The sequence below is a fragment of the Rhincodon typus genome, chromosome 25, assembly GCF_021869965.1.
Source record: "Rhincodon typus isolate 14 chromosome 25, sRhiTyp1.1, whole genome shotgun sequence".
Taxonomy (NCBI): domain Eukaryota; kingdom Metazoa; phylum Chordata; class Chondrichthyes; order Orectolobiformes; family Rhincodontidae; genus Rhincodon; species Rhincodon typus.
The window spans coordinates 41462089-41481836 of NC_063356.1; the positions used below are offsets into that span (position 1 = coordinate 41462089).

General features: G+C 43.6%; 1 protein-coding gene across 1 annotated transcript in view; it reads left to right on the top strand.

Moving 5' to 3' along the window:
* The first annotated feature begins 3131 nt into the window (after positions 1-3131).
* The window catches only part of LOC109913727 (BH3-interacting domain death agonist), a 20649-nt gene continuing 4032 nt past the window's right edge, over positions 3132-19748 (top strand). Inside the window, exons 1-3 of the mRNA XM_020513277.2 lie at positions 3132-3336; positions 8842-8963; positions 14086-14310. Of these exons, the coding sequence (XP_020368866.1) occupies positions 3237-3336; positions 8842-8963; positions 14086-14310 (447 nt within the window). The 5' untranslated portion in view covers positions 3132-3236. The remainder of the gene's footprint in view (positions 3337-8841; positions 8964-14085; positions 14311-19748) is intronic.

Here is a 19748-nt window from a genome sequence, read left to right on the forward strand (position 1 = left end):
AGCCTGCAGGAAAAGGAGAAGGTGGATCCTGTCGGGTTGTTCCCTGAGCAAACTGTCAAAGTCATTCGGCAAAATGTCTCATCACCAGAACTTTCCAACAAGCACCAAGACATCACTTGGCTGGTGGTGAGAAGGGCATTACCCATGAGATCCTACATGTACACCCAAACTCTGTGCCACTGCACGCTGCCCTCGAAGAGGCTGCTGGGAGTGGGGGTAAAGGCTGTCACACACCTCCTGCTGGAATGTGCCTTTGCAAAGGAATCCTGGAGAAAGATGCTGTAGTTTTTGTAGAAGTTTTTCTCAATCAGGTCTGTGATGCAGCTCTCTGTGCTTTACGGGCTGTTCCCCATGATGCACACTGAGACAAACAGTGACTACACCTGGAGGACCATCAAATCAGTAAAAGACACTCTTTGGTCTGCCTGAAACTTGTTAATCTTCCAGAACAAGGAGCTGACCCCGAATGAGTGTTGCAGACTGGTATTCCTGTACTGATGGATGAACTAAAGTTTGGGGACGCTGCTGCCAAGGCATAGTGGGGAAAAAAACACCTTCAAAGGTCTTTCAGCCAAAGTTAAATGGGGGCCTAAGGATCTGGCAAAGCTTGGGTTGTGGGTGAGGTTGTTGATTTGCCCACTGAGCTGGCTGGTTATAATTCAGACGTTTCATCACCATACTAGGTAACATCATCAGTGCGGCTTCCGATGAAGCAATGTTGTTCTAGTCCACTTAGTATTTATATCATCCAGTCTGTTGAGGTGTTTTGTGTCATTTCCGGTTCTTTTTTGCATGGGTTTGTATATGGGGTCTAATTCCACATGTTTACTGATTGCATTATGGGTGGAGAACCAGGCCTCTAGGAAATCCCGTGCGTGTCCATGGTTGGCGTGGGCTGGGATGGTCACATTGTCCCAGGTAAATTGATGGCCTTTGTTGTCCGAGTGCACTGAGATGAGGGAAAGTTCGTTGTGTCGTTTTGCTGTTAGCTGATGTTCGTGTATCCTGATGGATAGTTTCCTTCCAGTCTATTTGTCCTTCCGGTTATTTAACCGTCCCAGCACCTCAAACGTATGTAAATATTGTCTTTTACAAATAAGAAATGCCTTTGGTTTGTTTGTTGGAGTTCTTACACAACAGCACATGGGAAAGGCTGGACCAGACATTACCTCTGGATGAGCTGACCAAGGTCATCCTGTCCTTAGAAAAGAATAAAACTCCTGAAAGTAACAGCTTACCGGCCAAGTTGTATTCAGATTGCACAGAGTTATACACTAATGTATCGGCGCTGCCTCATGCTCCCACAAGGAGCTTGAACAGTTCATCAACTTTACTAACACCTTTCACCCCAACCTCAAATTCACCTGGACCATCTCCGATACCTCCCTCTCCTTCCTGGACTTCTCTGACTCCACCTCTGGTGACCGCCTCTAATTCAAGGGACCGACATCTATTTCAAGCCCACCGACTCCCACAGCTACCTAGACTACACCTCCTCTCATCCACCTTCTTGCAAGGATGCGATCCTCCACCTCAAATGCCTCCACCTCCACTGCATCTGTTCTCAAGATGGGGCATTCCACTCCCACACATCCCAGATGTCCTCCTATTTCAAGGACCGCAACTTCTCCTCTCCAGTGATCGAAAATGCCCTCAACTGCATTTCTTGCATTTCCCACATCTCTGCCCTCACATCCACTCCCCCCAACAAAAATAAAGACAGAATCCCCCTTGTCCTCACATATCACCCCATTAACGTCCGTATCCAACATATCATTCTCCACCACTTCCGCCACCTACAATCCGACCCCACAGCCAAAGATATATTTCCCTCCCCACCCCTACCTGCCTTTCGCGTTTTCTGTGACTCCCTCATCCACTCCACACTCCCCACCATCCCCAGCACTTTTGCCTGCAACCACAGGAAGTGTTACATCTGCCCCTACACCTCGCCCCTCACATCCATCCAAGGACCCAAAAAAACCTTCCACATTAGACATGGGTTCACCTGCACATCCGTCAACGTTGTCTACTGGATCCGCTGCTCCCGATGTGGCCTCCTCTACATTGGTGAGATCAAGTGGAGGCTTGGGGACCGCCTTGTAGAACACCTTCCAGTTGCGAACGATTTTAACTACCACTCCCACTCCCTGGGTGACATGTCCATCCTGGGCCTCCTCCAGTGTCACAATGACGCCACCCGCAAACTGGAGGAACAGCACCTCATATACCACCTCGGGAGCCTACAGCCCAATGGCCTAAATGTGGATTTTACCAGTTTTAAAATCTCCCCACCCCTTAACCACAACCATAGATTTTCATCTGTACGGGAAGGCAAATGCTTCCATTCCATTAGCAAGGGTGGAATTATTTAGGTTTTAGGTACGTAGAAAACGGACTTTTTCCATTGTTCACCTTCTATTACTGTCGAGAACAATACATATATATCATACCACCCAGGTGACCTGAGTATTCCAGCATGTTAATGGAGCCGCAGCTCAGGGACAGGTAACCCACATCCGCAGGTAAAACGGGGGCGGGGTCAACGTGAGGGGTGGGGCCTCTGTGTGGGTGGGGCCGTACGGTGCGAGGGGCGGGGCTTGTCTGTGGGGACGTGTCAATATGGGAAGGGGCGCGGCCTGTGTGATGAGCGCGGTCCGTGTAAGGGGCGGGGCCTGAGCACGAGAGGGTGGAGCTAGTGTAAGGGGCGGTGTCCGTGTGAAGGGCGCGGCCTAGGTCTGGGAAGGTCATAAATCACGCGACACTGGGTTATAGTCCAACACATTTATTTGAAAACACAAGCTTCAGTGTCACCGAGGAAGGGCTGGAGATCCGAAAGCTCGTGTTTTCAAATAAGGATTTTCTGATGAAGGGTCTAGGCCCGAAACGTCAGCCTTCCTGCTCCTCTGATGCTGCTTGGCCTGCTGTGTTCATCCAGCTCTACACCTTGTTATCTCTCTTTTTTCAAATAAACGTGTTGGACTATAACCCGTCGCAAATGACTTTTGTCCTTGTCCAAGCCCCCACTCCAACACTGCACCTCCACGTGATGAGTCTGCAATGGAGGGAGGGGGGTCCAGCGCGCGGAGGAGGGGGGGGCGGAGCCTGTGCGCGGGGTGCGGGGACAGAGCGTGGGGGCGGGGAGTGCGCGCGGGTGTTCCGCGTGCCCCAGCAAGGAGGCGGCGCCATGATAGGGGCTTGTGTGAGGAGGCGGGCGAAAGCCCCGGGCGGGAGACATGGGTGACTTGACACTGAAGACGGAGCTTATCGTGGACAAATTGTTTGAAGAAGAGGAGGAAGAAGATTCCCTGGATGTCGATAGCGGCGGCAGCCAAGGTACGGTCTCCAAATCCCATCCAGGCCTAAGGAGCCCTCACCACATCTTCCCCCAAGTACTAGCCCCTGGGGGACGTTTCCAAATCACTGACCCCCCTCCACCCACACACACAGAGTATCTCCAAATCTGCCACTGTTCCTCTGAATGACTACCTGTTTCTCTGTGAGCACTCTGAACCTTGTCACATCTCCTAATTCTACCCCTCCCCCCTTCCCTTTCCCTACCCGACTAAGTCTCCAAATCTCCAATCTGAGTGGAAGAAAGTTGTGGGTTCGGACAAACCAAACAGCAAAGTTTCAGCCACTATACTGCCAAATCTGTTTGCTGCCTCTTCAAGGGAGAGTGACGTGCCTCACTCACTTACCACCTTCTGTGTGTAAAACAAAAACTTCTTAAAACGTCTCCTCTCTCACTTAAACCTTTGACATTTCCGCCCTAGGAAAAAGATTGTGACTATCTACCCCATGTATGCCTCTCATGATTTTACATACTTTCATCAGGTCATCCCTCAGCCTGGAATGTGCTGCCAGGGGAGGTTGTAGAAGGCATTTGGACAGACCCATGAGCAGGCAGAGAATAGAGCAATGTGGACCATGTGCAGGCAAATGGGATTAGTTTAGAATGATGTTTAGGTTTACATGCACATGGTGGGCTGAAAGGCCTATTCCTGTGCTGTATTATTTTATGTTTATGCACACAGTGTAAAAGGAAGATTCAGATGCTGCAAATTCTGTCTCTTGTGTTCACTAGAACCAATAATCAAATTGGAATATCAGTTGACCTTGTGCGATTCCAACTTGTTTCTTCCTCTTTTTTTAATCAGCCACCTGTATGAAGATGGCCCCAGCATTTTTAGTGTAAAAAGATGACAAATAAAATCTCCCTCTTGGTGTCCTTCATGTGCCTTTTGGTTTGGCAGCATTGGGTACAACTTGCTGACTTCTTATAACAGCATTCCACTATGATTGAAACTTTGTTATAAATGTCTTAACTGGACTTTCAATTGTCTGTCAAGTTCACTAGTTCTCACATCATGCAGTTTTATGCTTACAATCATGAGTTTGGGTTTAAGACAGATTGGCTGAGGAGAAGGAAAGGTCAAAAACTGTCTTCAGAGTTGGTCTTGTTTAGAGCTCTGTTTATTGTATATTCATATTAAGTACTCTTACATGTAACTTGAGATATACAGACTCAAACCTTGCTGTTATTTATAAAAACTATTCTCGATGTGTTTCTCTGTTCAAATCTTTTCATAACTGAGAATCTAGCTAACTCCACCCATGCTGTGCTTGGAGCAGCTCTTTGATATTGTTAAAAGGTTGTATTAATTGTCCTTAAGCCCTTTTACGAAACACCGGTCACATTGTTGTCAAAGCAATGATTCTTAAAAAAAAATACAGGCCCTGTAGCCAGCTGGGCTGTAAAAAGCAAAAGAAACCTGGCAAAAAATTGCATCAGAAAGAAAGAAAATGGAGAATGGCTCGAAGACAGGTCTCAGAGTATTAAAAACCAAAAGAACTGTGGATGTTGGAAATCAGAAACAAAATAAAAAATTGCTGAAGAAATTCGGGTCTGGCTACTGAACCCGAGTTAATGTTTTAAGTCCGGAGACCCTTCTTATGCTTCTATTTTATTACCAGGTTTGGTTTGCTTGCCTCTAACAGCCATTATTTATACTTTTATGTGATTTGATGGAGTATAGCTTGTTACTGTGGATTTTTCTCCAGAGCTCAGTCAATAATGGCAACTCTGTTTTATGCTTTTTTTTTTTTGGCGATTGAGAGTGCATGAAGGATATAGAAAACAGGACTATGTACTTAATCTCTCCATCCCTAAGCACCCGGAACTTTAAAGAGCTCCTATTCCTTGTTTCTTAGTGACGCTGACACCCATGTGGATTCCATTTCAGTGTAGGATGAGCTTCGTTCAGATTTTTAAAAAATTTATTCAGTTGTGGGATGTGGGCGTCGCTGGCTGGGCCAGCATTTATTGCCTGTCCTTAGTTGCCACTTGAGAAGGTGGTGGTGAGCTGCCTTCTTGAAATGCTGCCCGCTGTGGGTTGACTCCCAGGGAGTTTCAGGATTTTTGACCCAATACATGACCATCTCAGTCACATCTCTGGGGTACTGCTCAGCTCTTACATGTGAATCCTTCCCATTTTACCTCCCCAGTCCCTCGTACGTTGGACTCCAGATTGCTACAGTAAGTACTTCTGGAGTGTGTGAAACTCTCCCAGTAAAGGGGGAAGGAGTGGCGATATATTTCCAAGTCAGGATAGTCAGTGGCTTGGAGGGGAACATGAAGTTGGTGGTGCTCCCAGGTATTTGCTGCCCTTGGCCTTCTACATTGAAGTGGTCGTGGATTTGGAAGGTGCTTTCTGAGGATCTTTGGTACATCTTGCAGATAGTACACACTGCTGCTACTGATCTTCGAGTGATGGAGGGAGTTAGATGGTTGTGGGTGTAGTGCCAATCATGCTGGCTGCTGGGTTTTGGGTGGTGCCAAACTTTTTGAGTATTGTTGGGGCTGCACTCATCCGGGCAAGTGGGGAGTATTCCATCACACTGCTGACTTGTGCCTTGTAGATTGTGGACTGACTTTGGGGAGTCAGGAGGTGTGTTGCTTGCCGCAGTATTCCTAGCCTCTGACCTGCTCTTGTAGCCAGTGTGTTTATGTGGTGAGTCCAGTTGAGTTTCTAGTCCATGATAACCTCCAGAAAGTTGACAGTGGGGGATTCAGTGATGGTAACACCATTAAAAGTCAAGGGGTACTGGTGAGATTGCTCTTCTTGGTGATGGTCATAGCCTGGCAGTTGTGTGGCATGAATGTTACTTGCCACTTGTCAGCCCAAGCATGGATATTGTCCAAATCTTGTTGCATTGGACTGTTTGATTTACTTGAAGTTGGAGAAGCATGGACTTATTAGGGATAGTCAACACGGCTTTGTGTGGGGAGATCTTGTCTGACAAACTTGATTTTTTTTGAGGAAGTGATAAGGATTGTTGCCTGTTTCTGTGCTGTACTGTTCTGTGTTCTAACTTGTGGATGGTGGTGTTTGCGTTTGCTGCCATTATACTTCTAGCTTCTGGGTTTGAAAGGAACTGTCAAGAGACCTTTGAATGGTACCATGTATCTTGTAGATGGTACATGCTGCTGCCATGGTGCATCAGTAGTAATAGGAGTGAATATTTAAGATGCGATGCTAATGAAACAGGCTGCTTTGTCCCGCATATTACTGAGCGTTTTTGCGTGTTGTTAGAGCTGCACTTGTCCAGACGAGTGAGGAGTATTCCATCAGGCTCCTGATTTGTGCCTTGCAGATGGTGGACAGGCTTTGGGGAGTCAAGAGGTGAGTTACTCGCAACAGTATTCCTAGCCTCTGACCTGTTCTTGTTGCCACAGTACCTATGAGTAGTTCAATTTATGGTCAAAGGTAAACCGCAGGATTTTGATAGCAAGGGATTCAGTGATGGTAATGCCATTGAATGTCAAGGAATGATAGTTAAATTCTCTAGTTGGAGATGGTCATTGACTGGCACTTGTGTGGTGTGAATGTTACTTGTCACTTGTCAACCCAAGCCTGGATATTGTCCAGGTCTTGTTGCATTTGGACAGGGCAGTACCTGAGGAATTGTAAATGGTGCTGAACACTGCCTTCAGTGAGATCCCCACTTCTGACCTTATGATGGAGGGAAGGTCATTGAAGAAGCTGAAGATGGTGGAGTCTAGGATACTCCCTAAGGAACTCCTGCAGAGATATCCTGGAACTGAGATGACTGATCTCCAACAACTGCAACCATCTTCCTGTTTGCCAGGTATGACTCCAACCAGCAGAGAGTTTTCTCTCTGATTCCCATTTATCCCAGTTTTGCTACAGAACATTGAGGCCACATTTGATTGAGTATGGCATCAATGTCTAGGACAGACATTCTCACCCTCGCCTCTGGGTAAAATGTTTGAACAAAATGGGGTCAGAAGCTAAATGGTCTTGGCTGAATCCAAACTGAGCATCAGTGAGCAGGTTATTCCTTTGCAAGTACACTTGACAACACTGTTGATCACTTTACTGATGATAAAGTATCCGGATGGAGAGGTAATTAGGTGGCTTGGATTTGTCCCGAATGATTTTTTTCACATTGTCAAATCGATGCCAATTTTGTATCTGTGTTGGACTAGCTGGGATAGGGATGCAGCTTTTTCAGGGCTATAGCTTGATGTCAGGGCCTTTGCCCTGGATGAAACTGATCATTTTATAAAAAGTTTGTTTTAATGCATTCATGGGATCTGGGTGTCACTAGCTGGGCCAGCGTTTATTGCCCGTCCTTAATTGCCAGAGGACAGTTGAGAGTCAACCACATTGATGTGGGTCTGGAGTAGCATATAGGCCAGATAGGGTAAGAAAGAAAGTTACCTTCCCTAAAGAATGTTAGTGAATCAGATGGGTTATTCAGACAATGGTTTCATGGTCATTAATGGACTGTTCCTTAATTCCAGGTTTTTAAATTCTACCATCTGCATGGCAGGTCCCCAGAGCATTACATGGGTCTCTGGATTAATAGTCTAGCAGTTATATCACAAGGCCATCACCACATCTTGGAAAGGAAGGGACTGAAGTAGAATCTGTTGCTTACTTGAGAAGAAGTTGAGATGGATCACCCACTTAGTACATCAGGCTGGAAATGCTGATGGGAGATTTTTGGAGCTTTCTCCAGTGAGTTGTTAAATTATTTACCATCATTCATTACTGAATGTGACAGGACTGCAGATCTTAAATCTGCTCCATTGGTTGTGTGATCACGTGGTTGTCTGTTGAATGTTGCATCCAGTGTTTGGCATGCAAGGAGTCCTATGATGTAGGTTGTTACCAGGTTGGTTCCTCATTTTTAGGTATGCCTTCCTGAACTCTTCCTTGAACCACGGTTGTTCCAATGGTTTGATGGTAATGGTAGACTGGGCCACATTACAGACAATGAGGTTATAGATTGTGGTTGAATATTATTCTTCTTGAAGCCCAGATGAGGTACTGAATCAGTTCAAAGTCTTTTCCATTTAGCACAGTGGTATTGTGAAGATGGGACTCTATCTCCACAACAAAGCAATTCGATGTTCGCTTCCACCAATAGTGTCATGGACTGATGCAGGTAGGTGGGTGAAAATATGTAGGCTTTTTGTTCTTGTAGTTCCCCTTACCACCTGCCGCAGACCCAGTCCAGCGGCTTTGTGCTTTAGGATTTGGCCAGCTCAATCAGTAATGCTGCTGCTGAGTCACTCTCAGTGGTGGACTTTGAAGCGCTTGCCACACTCAGTGCTTCCTCAAAGACGAGAATTGAATCATCAACCAAGACTGCTGTGGTGCGTATAATCCACTAGAGATTTCCTTGTTCCTGTTTGGCTTGACGTCTCCTTCAGACTGTCATGCTTTTTTTTGTTTCTTTTCACTGATAAATTATAGAAATGAGGAGGATAATATTTTGGCTTCATATATAATGTATTTTGTATTCCAGAGGATGAAGTAGCTCGCAACGTAGCTCAGTGTCTACGGAAGCTTGGGGATGAGTACAATGCGATGATAGAATCACATATCAAGAAACTTAAGCCAGAGTTAAATCATTTGGCAAAAAAACAGGTATGTAAAATCTCTTTTGAAATGGATGTGGAACCTTGGAAGATGCAGCAAGTGTTGCTATGTTTTGCACACTGATACAAGCAGCCATTATTACACTCAGGTCCCAGCAGAGGTGCTATCTTGGTAGCCAGCTGCTGGATTGTCTAATTACCACCTTATCAGCAGTAACAAGGTCTTAAATTCCACTTCCTATTGCTTTGAATCAGTCAGAGTCATAACGCTGTACAGCATGGAAATAGACCCTTCGGTTCAACTCGTCCATGCCAACCAAATATCCTAAATTAACCTAGTCCCATTTGCCAGCATTTGGCCCATATCCCTCTAAACCCTTCCTATTAATATACCCATCCAAATGCCTTTTAAATGTTGTAATCGTACCAGCCTCCACCACTTTCTCTGGCAGCTCATTCCATAAACGCACCACTCTATGTGAAAAAGTTGCCTTTTTGGTCCCTTTTAAATCTTTCCCATCTCACCCTAAACGTATGCCCTCTAGTTTTGGACTCTCCCACCCTGGGAAAAAGACCTCGGCTATTCACTCTGTCCTTGCCCCTCATGATTTTATAAACCTCTAAGGTGACCCCTCAGCCTCAGAATCTCCAGGGAAAGTAGCCCCAGCCTATTCAGCACCTCTCTATAGCTCAAACACTCCATCCTGGCAACATCCTTGTAACTCTTTTCTGAACCCTTTCTAGTTTCACAATATCCTTCCTATAGGAGGGAGACCAGAAGTGCACATAATATTCCAAAAGTGGCCTCACCACTGTCCTGTACAGCTGCAACATGACCTCCCAACTCCTGTAGTCAATGCACTCTTCCAAAAAAAAAAAAAGGCAAGCATACCAGTCGCCTTCACTATTCTGTCTATCTGCGAATCCACTTTCAAGGAACTATGAACCTGCAATCCAAGGTTTCTTTGTTCAGCAATACTCAACAGGACCATACCATTAAATGTATAAGTCCTGCCCTGATTTGCCTTTCCAAAATGCAGCACCTCACATTTATCTGAATTAAACTCCATCTGCTTGGTCCATTGGCCCATCTGATCATGGTCTGGTTGTACTATGACGTAACCTTTGCTGTCCACTACACCTTTGGTGTCTACACTTTTGGCATCGTCTGGAAAACCTCCTAACCATACCTCCCTGTGTTCACATTCAAATCATTTATATAAATGACAAAGAGCAGTGGACCCAGCACCGATCCCTGTGGCCACCACTGGTCACAGGCCTCCAGTCTGAAAAGCAACCATCCACCACCATCCTCTGTCTTCTACCTTTGAGCCAGTTCTGTATCCAAATGGCTAGTTATTCCTGTATTCTGTATGATCTAAAACTTTGCTAACCAGTCTACCATGAGGGACATTGTTGAACGCCTTACTGAAATCCATATAGGTCCACTGCTCTGCCCTCATCAATCCTCTTTGTTACTACTTCAAAAAACTCAATCAAGTTAGTGAGACACTGTTTCCCATGCTCAAGGCCGTGTTGACTATCCCTAATCAGTCCTTGCCTTTACAAATACATGTAAATCCTGTCCCTCAGAATTTCCTCCAACAACTTGCCCATCATTGAAGTCAGGCTCACCAGTCTGTAGTTCCCTGGCTTTTCCTTACCACCTTTCTTAAATAGTGGCACCACGTTAGCCAACCTCCAGTCTTCCAGCACTTCACCTGTAGCTGTCAATGATACAGATATCTCATCAAGGGGCCCAGCAATTGCTTCCCACAGAGTTCTAGAGTCCACCTGATCAGGTCCAGTCACATTTTTTTATTAGTACTGAGAGCTCAGGCTGCAACCAATTATAAACCTGCTGTTGAGAGTTAGCAAATTGTAAAGTTGCAGTAACTATGGGAATAGTTAATACCACATCATTCAGTTAAGGAGAAAGCAACAGAATGATTGCCACTAATTCTCCTTTAGATTAACAGAGAATTGGAGCTGCAATTCTAGAGGGACTCCGGGGACAAGTCGTTAAAGAATGCTTGTTTTTCAATTTAAAACAGTACATCATGATTAAAGTTATTTAGAATTTGACAGTTGATTGCCAATTTTACAAGTTAATATATTTAGAATTTTCTCACAATACCCACCAACTCTTCCCCACACTTCCTCACAATCCCCGTTCTCCATCCAACTCCCCACCCTCTCTCTCTCTCACCACACCCCCTCCCACTCCCCCCTCCCCCTTACACACTGTACCCCATCCAACTCCCCACCCTGTCTCGCACAGTTTCTCATCCAACTCCCCACCCGCGCTCTCTCGCTGTACCCCATCCAACTCCCCACTCTCTCTCGCACGCTGTACCCCATCCAACTCCCCACCTTCATATACACTGTACCCATCACACTGTCCCTGTCAGTCAATCACGTGTGTGCACGCACTCACATGCACATTCACACGCGCACTCGCTCTCTCTCATTATTCATCCAAATTCTCAGCCTCACAGATACACCCTTTCCTTAGTGTCAGTTATTTTGGCACAGAAACAGGCAATTTGACCTATTTGGACCATCTTCAAGTTTCATGCTGGTTTGCTCCTTAATCTTCTCTCATCTCTTGATTATCTCCTTTCCCTACTCAAGCTTGAGCTGGCGCTCCCTATCCTGCTCTGTCCAGTTCAATCTGCTTCCACTATTCCCGAGTTGTTAATGCTCTACATCTCCCTATCCTGCAGCCTAAAACACTCTTCCGAGCCTCTGTAAATACATGTGAAATAACCAATACTTAAAAATGAATTTTTAAAGATATTTACGTTGTGTATTTGATACTATTTATAGTAAATTATTGTTGTTTGCTTCGTGCTCCAGAGATTTCAGAACTTAAAAATTACAGACCTGACTCTGCCAACCATCAGATGCAATAAAGTTTAACCATATCGCTTTTATTAGGCTGGGTGGGTGAGAGAAGTGAGCAGTCTGTTGTATTGTTACACAGAAGACATGAGGAAGAAGGCACAGTTTGTTTTAACGTTGAAAAAGGGACTTTGGAGCATTCAGTTCCTTCATTGTTAGAAAGTTTCATTGCTGTTAGGGAACTCTTCTCCCACACTGGTCACCAGTCAACTCAAAGGTAGCCAGGATGGTGCAAACCCTCTCTGCTGCTTTGGGTGAGGTTTATACTTCATTTTGATGTGAAAGTGCAAGTCATAATTGCATGGAAGAAAGCATCAAACGAAACAGGAGAGTGAGATTAAGTGACATTAAGTTTACCTTTCAGGACTACTTCCTCAGGTCTTGAAAGAAGTGACTAGTGAGATAGTTGGTACTTTGGATTTCATTTTCCAAAGCACCTAGATTTGAGACAAGTTCCATTAGACTGAAAAATGATGAATGTAACTCTTTTAGTTTTAAAGGGAGAGTGATGGAAAGCAGGAAGCTAAAGGTCAGATACTATGACATCTGCCATAGGTAGAACATTAGAAGCTATTATAGCAGGACACTTAGGTAATTCAAGGTAATCGGGCAAATTGAGCAAGGTTTTGTGAAAGGGAAATCAAGTTTAACCAACTTATTGGAGTTTTTTGAAGATGTAGATAAAGGGGAAACCAGTGGATGTTTTGTACTTGAATTTCCAGATGACATTTGATAAGGTCACATCGTTATTGAAAAAAAGTAAAATTGTTGTAGAGACATATGAACATAAATAGAAGATTGGCTATCTTGCAGGAAACAAAGTAGGCATAAATGGGCCAATTTTTGAATGCTGAGATGGAATGAGTGATGTTCCACAGGGATCCACCTTTTGTGCCACTCATATAAATGACTTGGATGAAGGGACTAATGATAGATATTTTTAAACAACCTGTTCAGATGGTGATGACACACCTCTGGAGCAGGTGGGACTTGAATCCAAGCCTTTTGGTTTAGAGTTAGGTGAACTTACACTACCATGGGTTAAAAGGAGCCGTCAAAATCCAGAAACATGAACTGCATGGAAACCCCATGAGCCTGACATGATTTGAACATTCTGATCTGAAGTCAGGCCAAAGACTGTTGTGCCACAAGCCTACCCCAGGATTGATGGTGTACCTGCTAAATTTGCTGATGTCACAGAAACAGACAGCAAAGTTGTGAGGAGAACATGGGGACACAAAGGGACATAGGTCAAGTGATTGGGCAAAAATTAGCAAATGCAGTATAATGTGAAAAGATGTCAAATTGTCTATTTTGGCACGAAGAGTTAAAAAGAAGCACATTATCTAAATGTTGAGAGGTTGCAGTGCTTGGAGATGCAGAGGGATCTGGGCGTCCTAGTGCATGGATTATAAGAGGTTAGCATGCAGGTACAGCAAGTAATCAGGAAAGCTAATAGAATGTGTGTTTATTGCAGGGGGAATTGAATACAAAAGAGGGAGGTTATGCTTCAGTTTCATAGGGCGTTGGTGAGACCACATCTGGAGAACTAAAGAGGGAAAATCACCATAGTCTTAGAGGACCGTCGGCTGTTTCTCAGTTGAGAGAGAGATGACTGGTGGTGGTTTTAACCTGAGGATCACCATGCCTCCGGCAAGGACAGAGGTTGAGAAGGAGAATTCTTTGTGGTGATCTCAGCTGGTGCAGGAATTGAATCTCACTGTTGATATCGCTGCGTCACAAATCAGCTGTCCAGCCAACTGAGCTGACCTTCCTTAAGGAAGAATGTAATCGCTTTGGAGGCAGTTTAGAAAAGGTTTACGAGACTAATAGCTGGATAGGGTGGGTTGTCTTATGTCTTATCTAACACCATGGATCACTGTTTAAAAATACAGGGTGATCTATTTCAGTCAGATGAGAAGTTTTTTCTCAGAGTTGAAATTATTTGGAGTTATCTTGCTCAAAAGTTGGTGTAAGAAGAGTCTTTAAATATTTTTAAGGCAGAAATAGGTTCTTGATAAGCAAGCAAGTGAAAGGTCATCAGGTCGGTGGCCATGTGGAGTAATCCGAGGACATGATCTTGTTGACTGATGGAAAAGGCTTCAGGGCCGAGTGGCCGCTCCTCCTAAATTGTATATTTTTATGGCTAGGATAGCTAGATGAAGATAATCAAGAAATTATCTCTTTGTATCCTGGATGGATTTAACAATGTGAAGACCTATTTACTTGATAACCTTTATTTTTTCCATTTCTAATGTTCCCTCCAGAGTATCGAAATGTTTTCTAGCATGGTGAGCGAGCTAAGTAATAATTCTGAAATGCAGACATATCGACAACAGCTGGGTTTTGAGATGACCCTCCTGAAAATTGCTGTCACCCTGGGACTCGGGATAGTTAAGGAATCACCTAGTCTGCTTCCTACTGTTAAGAATGCCATGGTAAACTTCATCAATTCAAAACTGCTGAGCTGGGTTCAACATTCAGGAGGATGGGTAAGTACAATGCCCATTTCATGTTGGGACGTCACTTTTTCAAGGCCGTTTCTTATTTAGGAAAGCAGTATTAACAGTGTCTCTTCTCTCTGTATGTGTACCTTTATCAGAAAGCAGTTTGAATTGCACTTTTGGCTGAATGGTTCAAGTCCTACTCCAGCAATTTGAGCACAAAATCTAGGCGGACCCATCCACGCTGTACTGACTTAGCCTGGCATTACAGAGAAGTAGGAGTTGGCCATTCAGCCTGTCAGACTGCTCAGATATTCAGTTAGATTATAGGTGATCCTCTACCTCAATGCCACTTTCCCACACTCTTTCCACATCCCTCTATGTCATTGTCTCCAGAAATAGATTGGTTTCTGTCTTAAGGATGCTGAAAGATTGAACTTCCACAGATCTCTAAGGAGAGAATTCCACAGATTAACCAACTTCTGAGTGGAAAAAATACTTTCTTGTCTCAGTCCAAAATGAACTGCCCCTTATTCTGAGATTGTCTCCTCGTTCTAGAGTCACCAGCCAAGGGAAACTTCTACCTCTGTCACCTCTGTCTTACAGTAAGAATTTTGTAAGCTGTTTGTTGAAGTCACCCATCATTCTTCTAAACTTTAGAGAATATAGACCTAGTTTCCTCAACCTCTTTACATAGGATAATCCCACCAGAGGAGGCCTAATAAAGAGAGAGAAAGTAACAATAACGGCAAACTAGCAAGGAAAATAAAAACTGTGACAATAAGAGCTTTTTTTAAAAATAAAAATGAAGCGAGAGGTCAAAGTGAACATAGACCCCTTAGAAATGAACCTGGTAGGTGGTTATGGGGAACAAGGAAATGGCAGAGGAGTTAAACAGATTTTGCATCAGTCTTTATGGTGGGAGATACTTTGAACATTCCATCAATATTAAATAATACAAGGGAAGAATTAAGTGCCGTCACCATCATTAAAGAAACAGTATTAGACAAACTCTTGGAGCTAAAGACAGATATCCCCCCAGCCCAGGTGGCTTGCATCCTGGGATCCTAAAAGAAGTAGCTACAGGTAGTGGATGAATTGGTTGTAATCTTCCGAAAATCCTTGAAATTCTGAGAAGTATCAGAGGATTGGGAAATGGCAATGTGACAGCCCTATTCAAAAAGGTGGGGGGTGGGAGGCACAAAGTGGGGAACCGTAGATTGATTAGTGTAGCATCTATTATTGGAAAAGTATTGGAATCAATTATTAAGGAAGTAATAGCAGAATGTTTGGAAAATCATAATATAATCAAGTAGAGTCAAGATGGCTGCATGAAAGAGAAATCGTGCCTGACTAAATTATTAGTTTTTCGTTGAAGTCTGAAATAGATTGGATAGAGAGGAACCAGTAAATGTGTTATATTTGGACTTCCGAAGGCATTTGACAAGGTACCTCCCAGAAGGTTAAGTCATAAGAGCCCACGGTGTTGGAGGTAATGTAGTAATGTTTTGGCACGGATACAGTATTGGCTCATGGGCAGGAAACAGTGAGGATAAGAAGCTGTTTTTCAGGTTGGTGACCTGTGATTAGTGGGGTTCCACAGGGATCAGTGCTGGGACCACAACTATTTACAATCTATATCAATGACTCGGAGGAAGGAAGTGAATGTACTGTAACCAAATTTACAGACAACACAAAAACACGAGGAAGGACAAGTTGAGAGGGATACAAACCATTTGCAGTGGGATATTGATTGGCTAAGTAAGTGGGCAAACAGTTGGCAAATAGAGTATAATGTCAGAAAATATGAAGTTGTTCATTTTGGAAGGGAGAACCAAAGAACAGTATTATTTAACTGGAGAAAAGCTTCAGAAAGCTGCAAAACAAAGGGACTTGAGGGTACTGTGCACGAAAAACAGCTAACCTGCAATACAGCAGGTAATCAGGAAGGCGAATGGAATTTCAAGGGAGTTGGAGTATAAGAGGAGGGAAGTCTTACTAAAACTGTGCAAGATGCTGGTGAAACCATATCTGGAATATTGTGAGCAGTTTTGGTCTCCTTATTTAAAGAAAGATGTTGTTTCATTGGAGGCAGTTCAGAGAAGGTCTGAGATGATCCCTGGTATGGAAGGATTGTCTTAACAACAAACGCTGAACAGGGATTCTACTTGAATTTAGAAGGAAGAGAGGTGATCTCATTGGAACATATCAGGTTCTTATGGTGCATGATGGGGTAAATGCTGAGAAGATGTTTTCCTTCATGGGAGAGTCTATGACCAGAGGGCATAGTCTCAGAATAAAGGGGCACAAGTTTAAGATTGAGATGAGAAATTTCTTCTGCGGATTGAGTGTATTTGGATCTCCTTGCTATAGAGAGCTGTGGGACAGTCCTTATGTATATTTAAGGCTGAGATATATCCTTGATCTGGAGGGGAATCAAGGATTATGGGGAAAACACAGGAAAGTGGACACGAGGAATGTAGGATCAGACATGATCCTATTGATTAGCATTGCAGGATTGAGCAGCCAAATGGCCTCATGCTGTTCCTATTTCTTGTGGTCAACGGTATTTTACAGACTTTCAGCTAGACATCTTTACTCCTGAACTCAGTCCCTTGTGATGAAGGCCATCAAAACTATCTGCCTTTCTAAGTGCTCGCTGCACCGAGATGTAACTTTAAGTGACTCATGAACAGGGATATCCAGGTCATTTGGACTCCTGCACTTCTCAATCTTTCACTGTGTAAAAAATATTCTGCTTTTCTGTTTTTTTTCTACCAAAGTGAATAACTTCACACCTATTCATATTATGTTCTATCTCCCATGATCTAGCCCATTCACTTACCCTGTCCAATTCCACTTGAAGCCTTGTTGCATCTTCCTTAGAACATGCATTCCCACCCAGTTTGGTATCACCAGTTTGGGAATACTACAATCGGCTCCCACGTTTAAATCATTTATATAGATTGTTAATAGTTGTGGATTCTGAACTAATGCTGGTGATACCCCAATAGTAACAGCCTTCCATCCTGAGAGTGTTCTACACGTACATTCTGGCTGTCAACCAATTCTCAATCCATTCTCATACAGTTCCCACAATTTTATTTACTAATCTTCTGTGTGCCGTCTGAAAATCCAAATACACACCGTCCACTTGTTCTGCTCAATCTATGCTGCAAGTAATATCCTTGAAAGAGTCCAACAAGTTTGTCAAACATGAATTCCCCTTCATTAATCCATATTGACTGCCTCGTTCTTTTCCAAGTGTCCAATTATCCTTCATAGTAATAGATTTTCACATTCTCCCTCTTCCTCCCTTCTTAAATAATAGAATTATATTTATTACTTTACAGTCCACAGAAACCTTTCCAGAATCAACAGAAATATGAAAGTTAACCACCAAAGCATCCACTATCTTTCTAGCCACCTCCTTCAACTTCCTGGGACGAAGCTCATAGAGCAGGGAAACACACCATTCTGTCCAACACATCCATGCCGACCAGACCTCCCAAATTGAGCTAGTCCTATTTACCAACATTTGGCTCATATCCCTCTTAACCCCTCCTATTGATATACCCATCCAGATGCTTTTTAAATGTTGTAATTTTACCAGTCTCCACCACTGCCTCTGGCAGCTCATTCCATATACGCCCTGTGTGTGTGGAACAAGTTACCCCTCAGGTCCTTTATAAATGTTTCCCCTCTCACCTTAAAACTATGCCCTCTAGTTTTGGACTGACCCACCCTAGGAAAAAGACCTTGGGTATTCACCCTATCCATGCTCCTTACGATTTGATAAACCTATTAAGGTCATCCCTCAGCCTCCAATGCTCCAGATAAAAAAGCCCCAGCCTACTTGGCGTCTGTCTATAGCTCAAACCGACCAACCTGGCAACATCCTTGTAAACCTTTTCTCTACCCTCTCAAGTTTAACAACATCCTTCCTATAGGAGGGTGACTAGATTGTACGCAGTATTCTAAAAGTGGCCTCACCAATGTCCTGTACAGCCACAACATGGCATCCCAACTCCTACACTCCATGTTCTGACCAATGAAGGCAAGTGTACCAAACACCACCTTCACCACCCTGTCTATCTGCAACTCTATATTCAAAGAACTATGCACCTGCACCCCCGGGTCTCTTTGTCAACACTCCCCAGGGTCCTACCACTAACATTATAAGTCCTGCCCTGGTTTGTCTTACCAAAATGTAATATCACACCTTTATCTAAATTCAACTCCATCTGCCACTCCTCGATCCATTGGCCTGTCTGATCAAGGTCCCGTTGTACCCTGAGATAATCTTCTTCAATGCCCACTACACCACCTATTTTGGTATCATCTGCAAAGTTACTAACCATACCTCCTATAGTCACATCCAAACCATTTATTATAAATGGCAAAAAGCAGTGAACTCAGCACCAATCCTTTTGGCACACCACTGGTCACAGGCCTCCAGTCCAAAAAGCAGTTCTGACTACCACACTTTGTCTCCTACTTGATCCAGGAGGTGTATCATCAGCTTTCAATCTGGTTTCAAGTGTGCTTTACTTCAAGGCTCACTCTGTTAACGTTTCACTAAGGGATACTCTCCTGACTTTGCATCCTTTACTGGCTATGTAATTTGAAAACCTTGTCTCTTGTATCAAAATTCTGAGTCATTAGCTAGTTTAGCTTCTTTGTCAGAGATGTTGGTTTTTGGATGTGAAATTAAGGCAAGGGATCTGATCTCCCTTCTTGGTTAGATTTCACAGGTCTTCTGACACTATGCAAATAAAAGTGGGGAATTCTTTTTCTTTTGGCATTTATCAGTCAGTCAACACCAATTATTTTGTTTCACGTTTCTGTAATTTTTTGCATGTAAATTGGCTGCTACATTTCTTTGTAGCACAGACTTTACTTTGGAAGTAATTAATTAGCTCTGGCATGCCTTTAGAACTTGCCTGGGTCATCCTAGGACATGACTACTATCATTGGATGGAAGCTAAGCCTCAGCTTCCTAGGGTTATAGACCCAGTTAACATGTAGCTGCTTCTAAAAGTGCTAGAGAAACTCTGACAGCTCTTCAGAACTGTTCCGATTCATTTCCAAGAAGGCTTATATTAGATTTGAGACATTAATCCTGTTTCTCTTTCCAAAGTCCTGGAGAAACGCAAGAGGGTCTGGCAGCATCTGTTCTTGTTTCAGGTCTCCATCAGCACACTTTACTTTTATTTCAGGTCCACTTTCTGTTTTTGTTTCAGATTTCCAATATCTGCAGTTCTTTGTTTTATTAAAACACAAAAGCAAAGTTGCCAAACCCTAACGCTCATCAAGAAGATATTGGGTGTGAAATGTAAACTATTACTTTATTTTTCTACTATTCTATGAAGTAATGCTTAAGTTTTTAACTCTCTCTGAACTACTTTGTACCTAGGTACCTTGGATATCTAAGATGGTGCCATCTTTGGCGACATTATGCACTTTTCACAGTACTCCTGTACTTA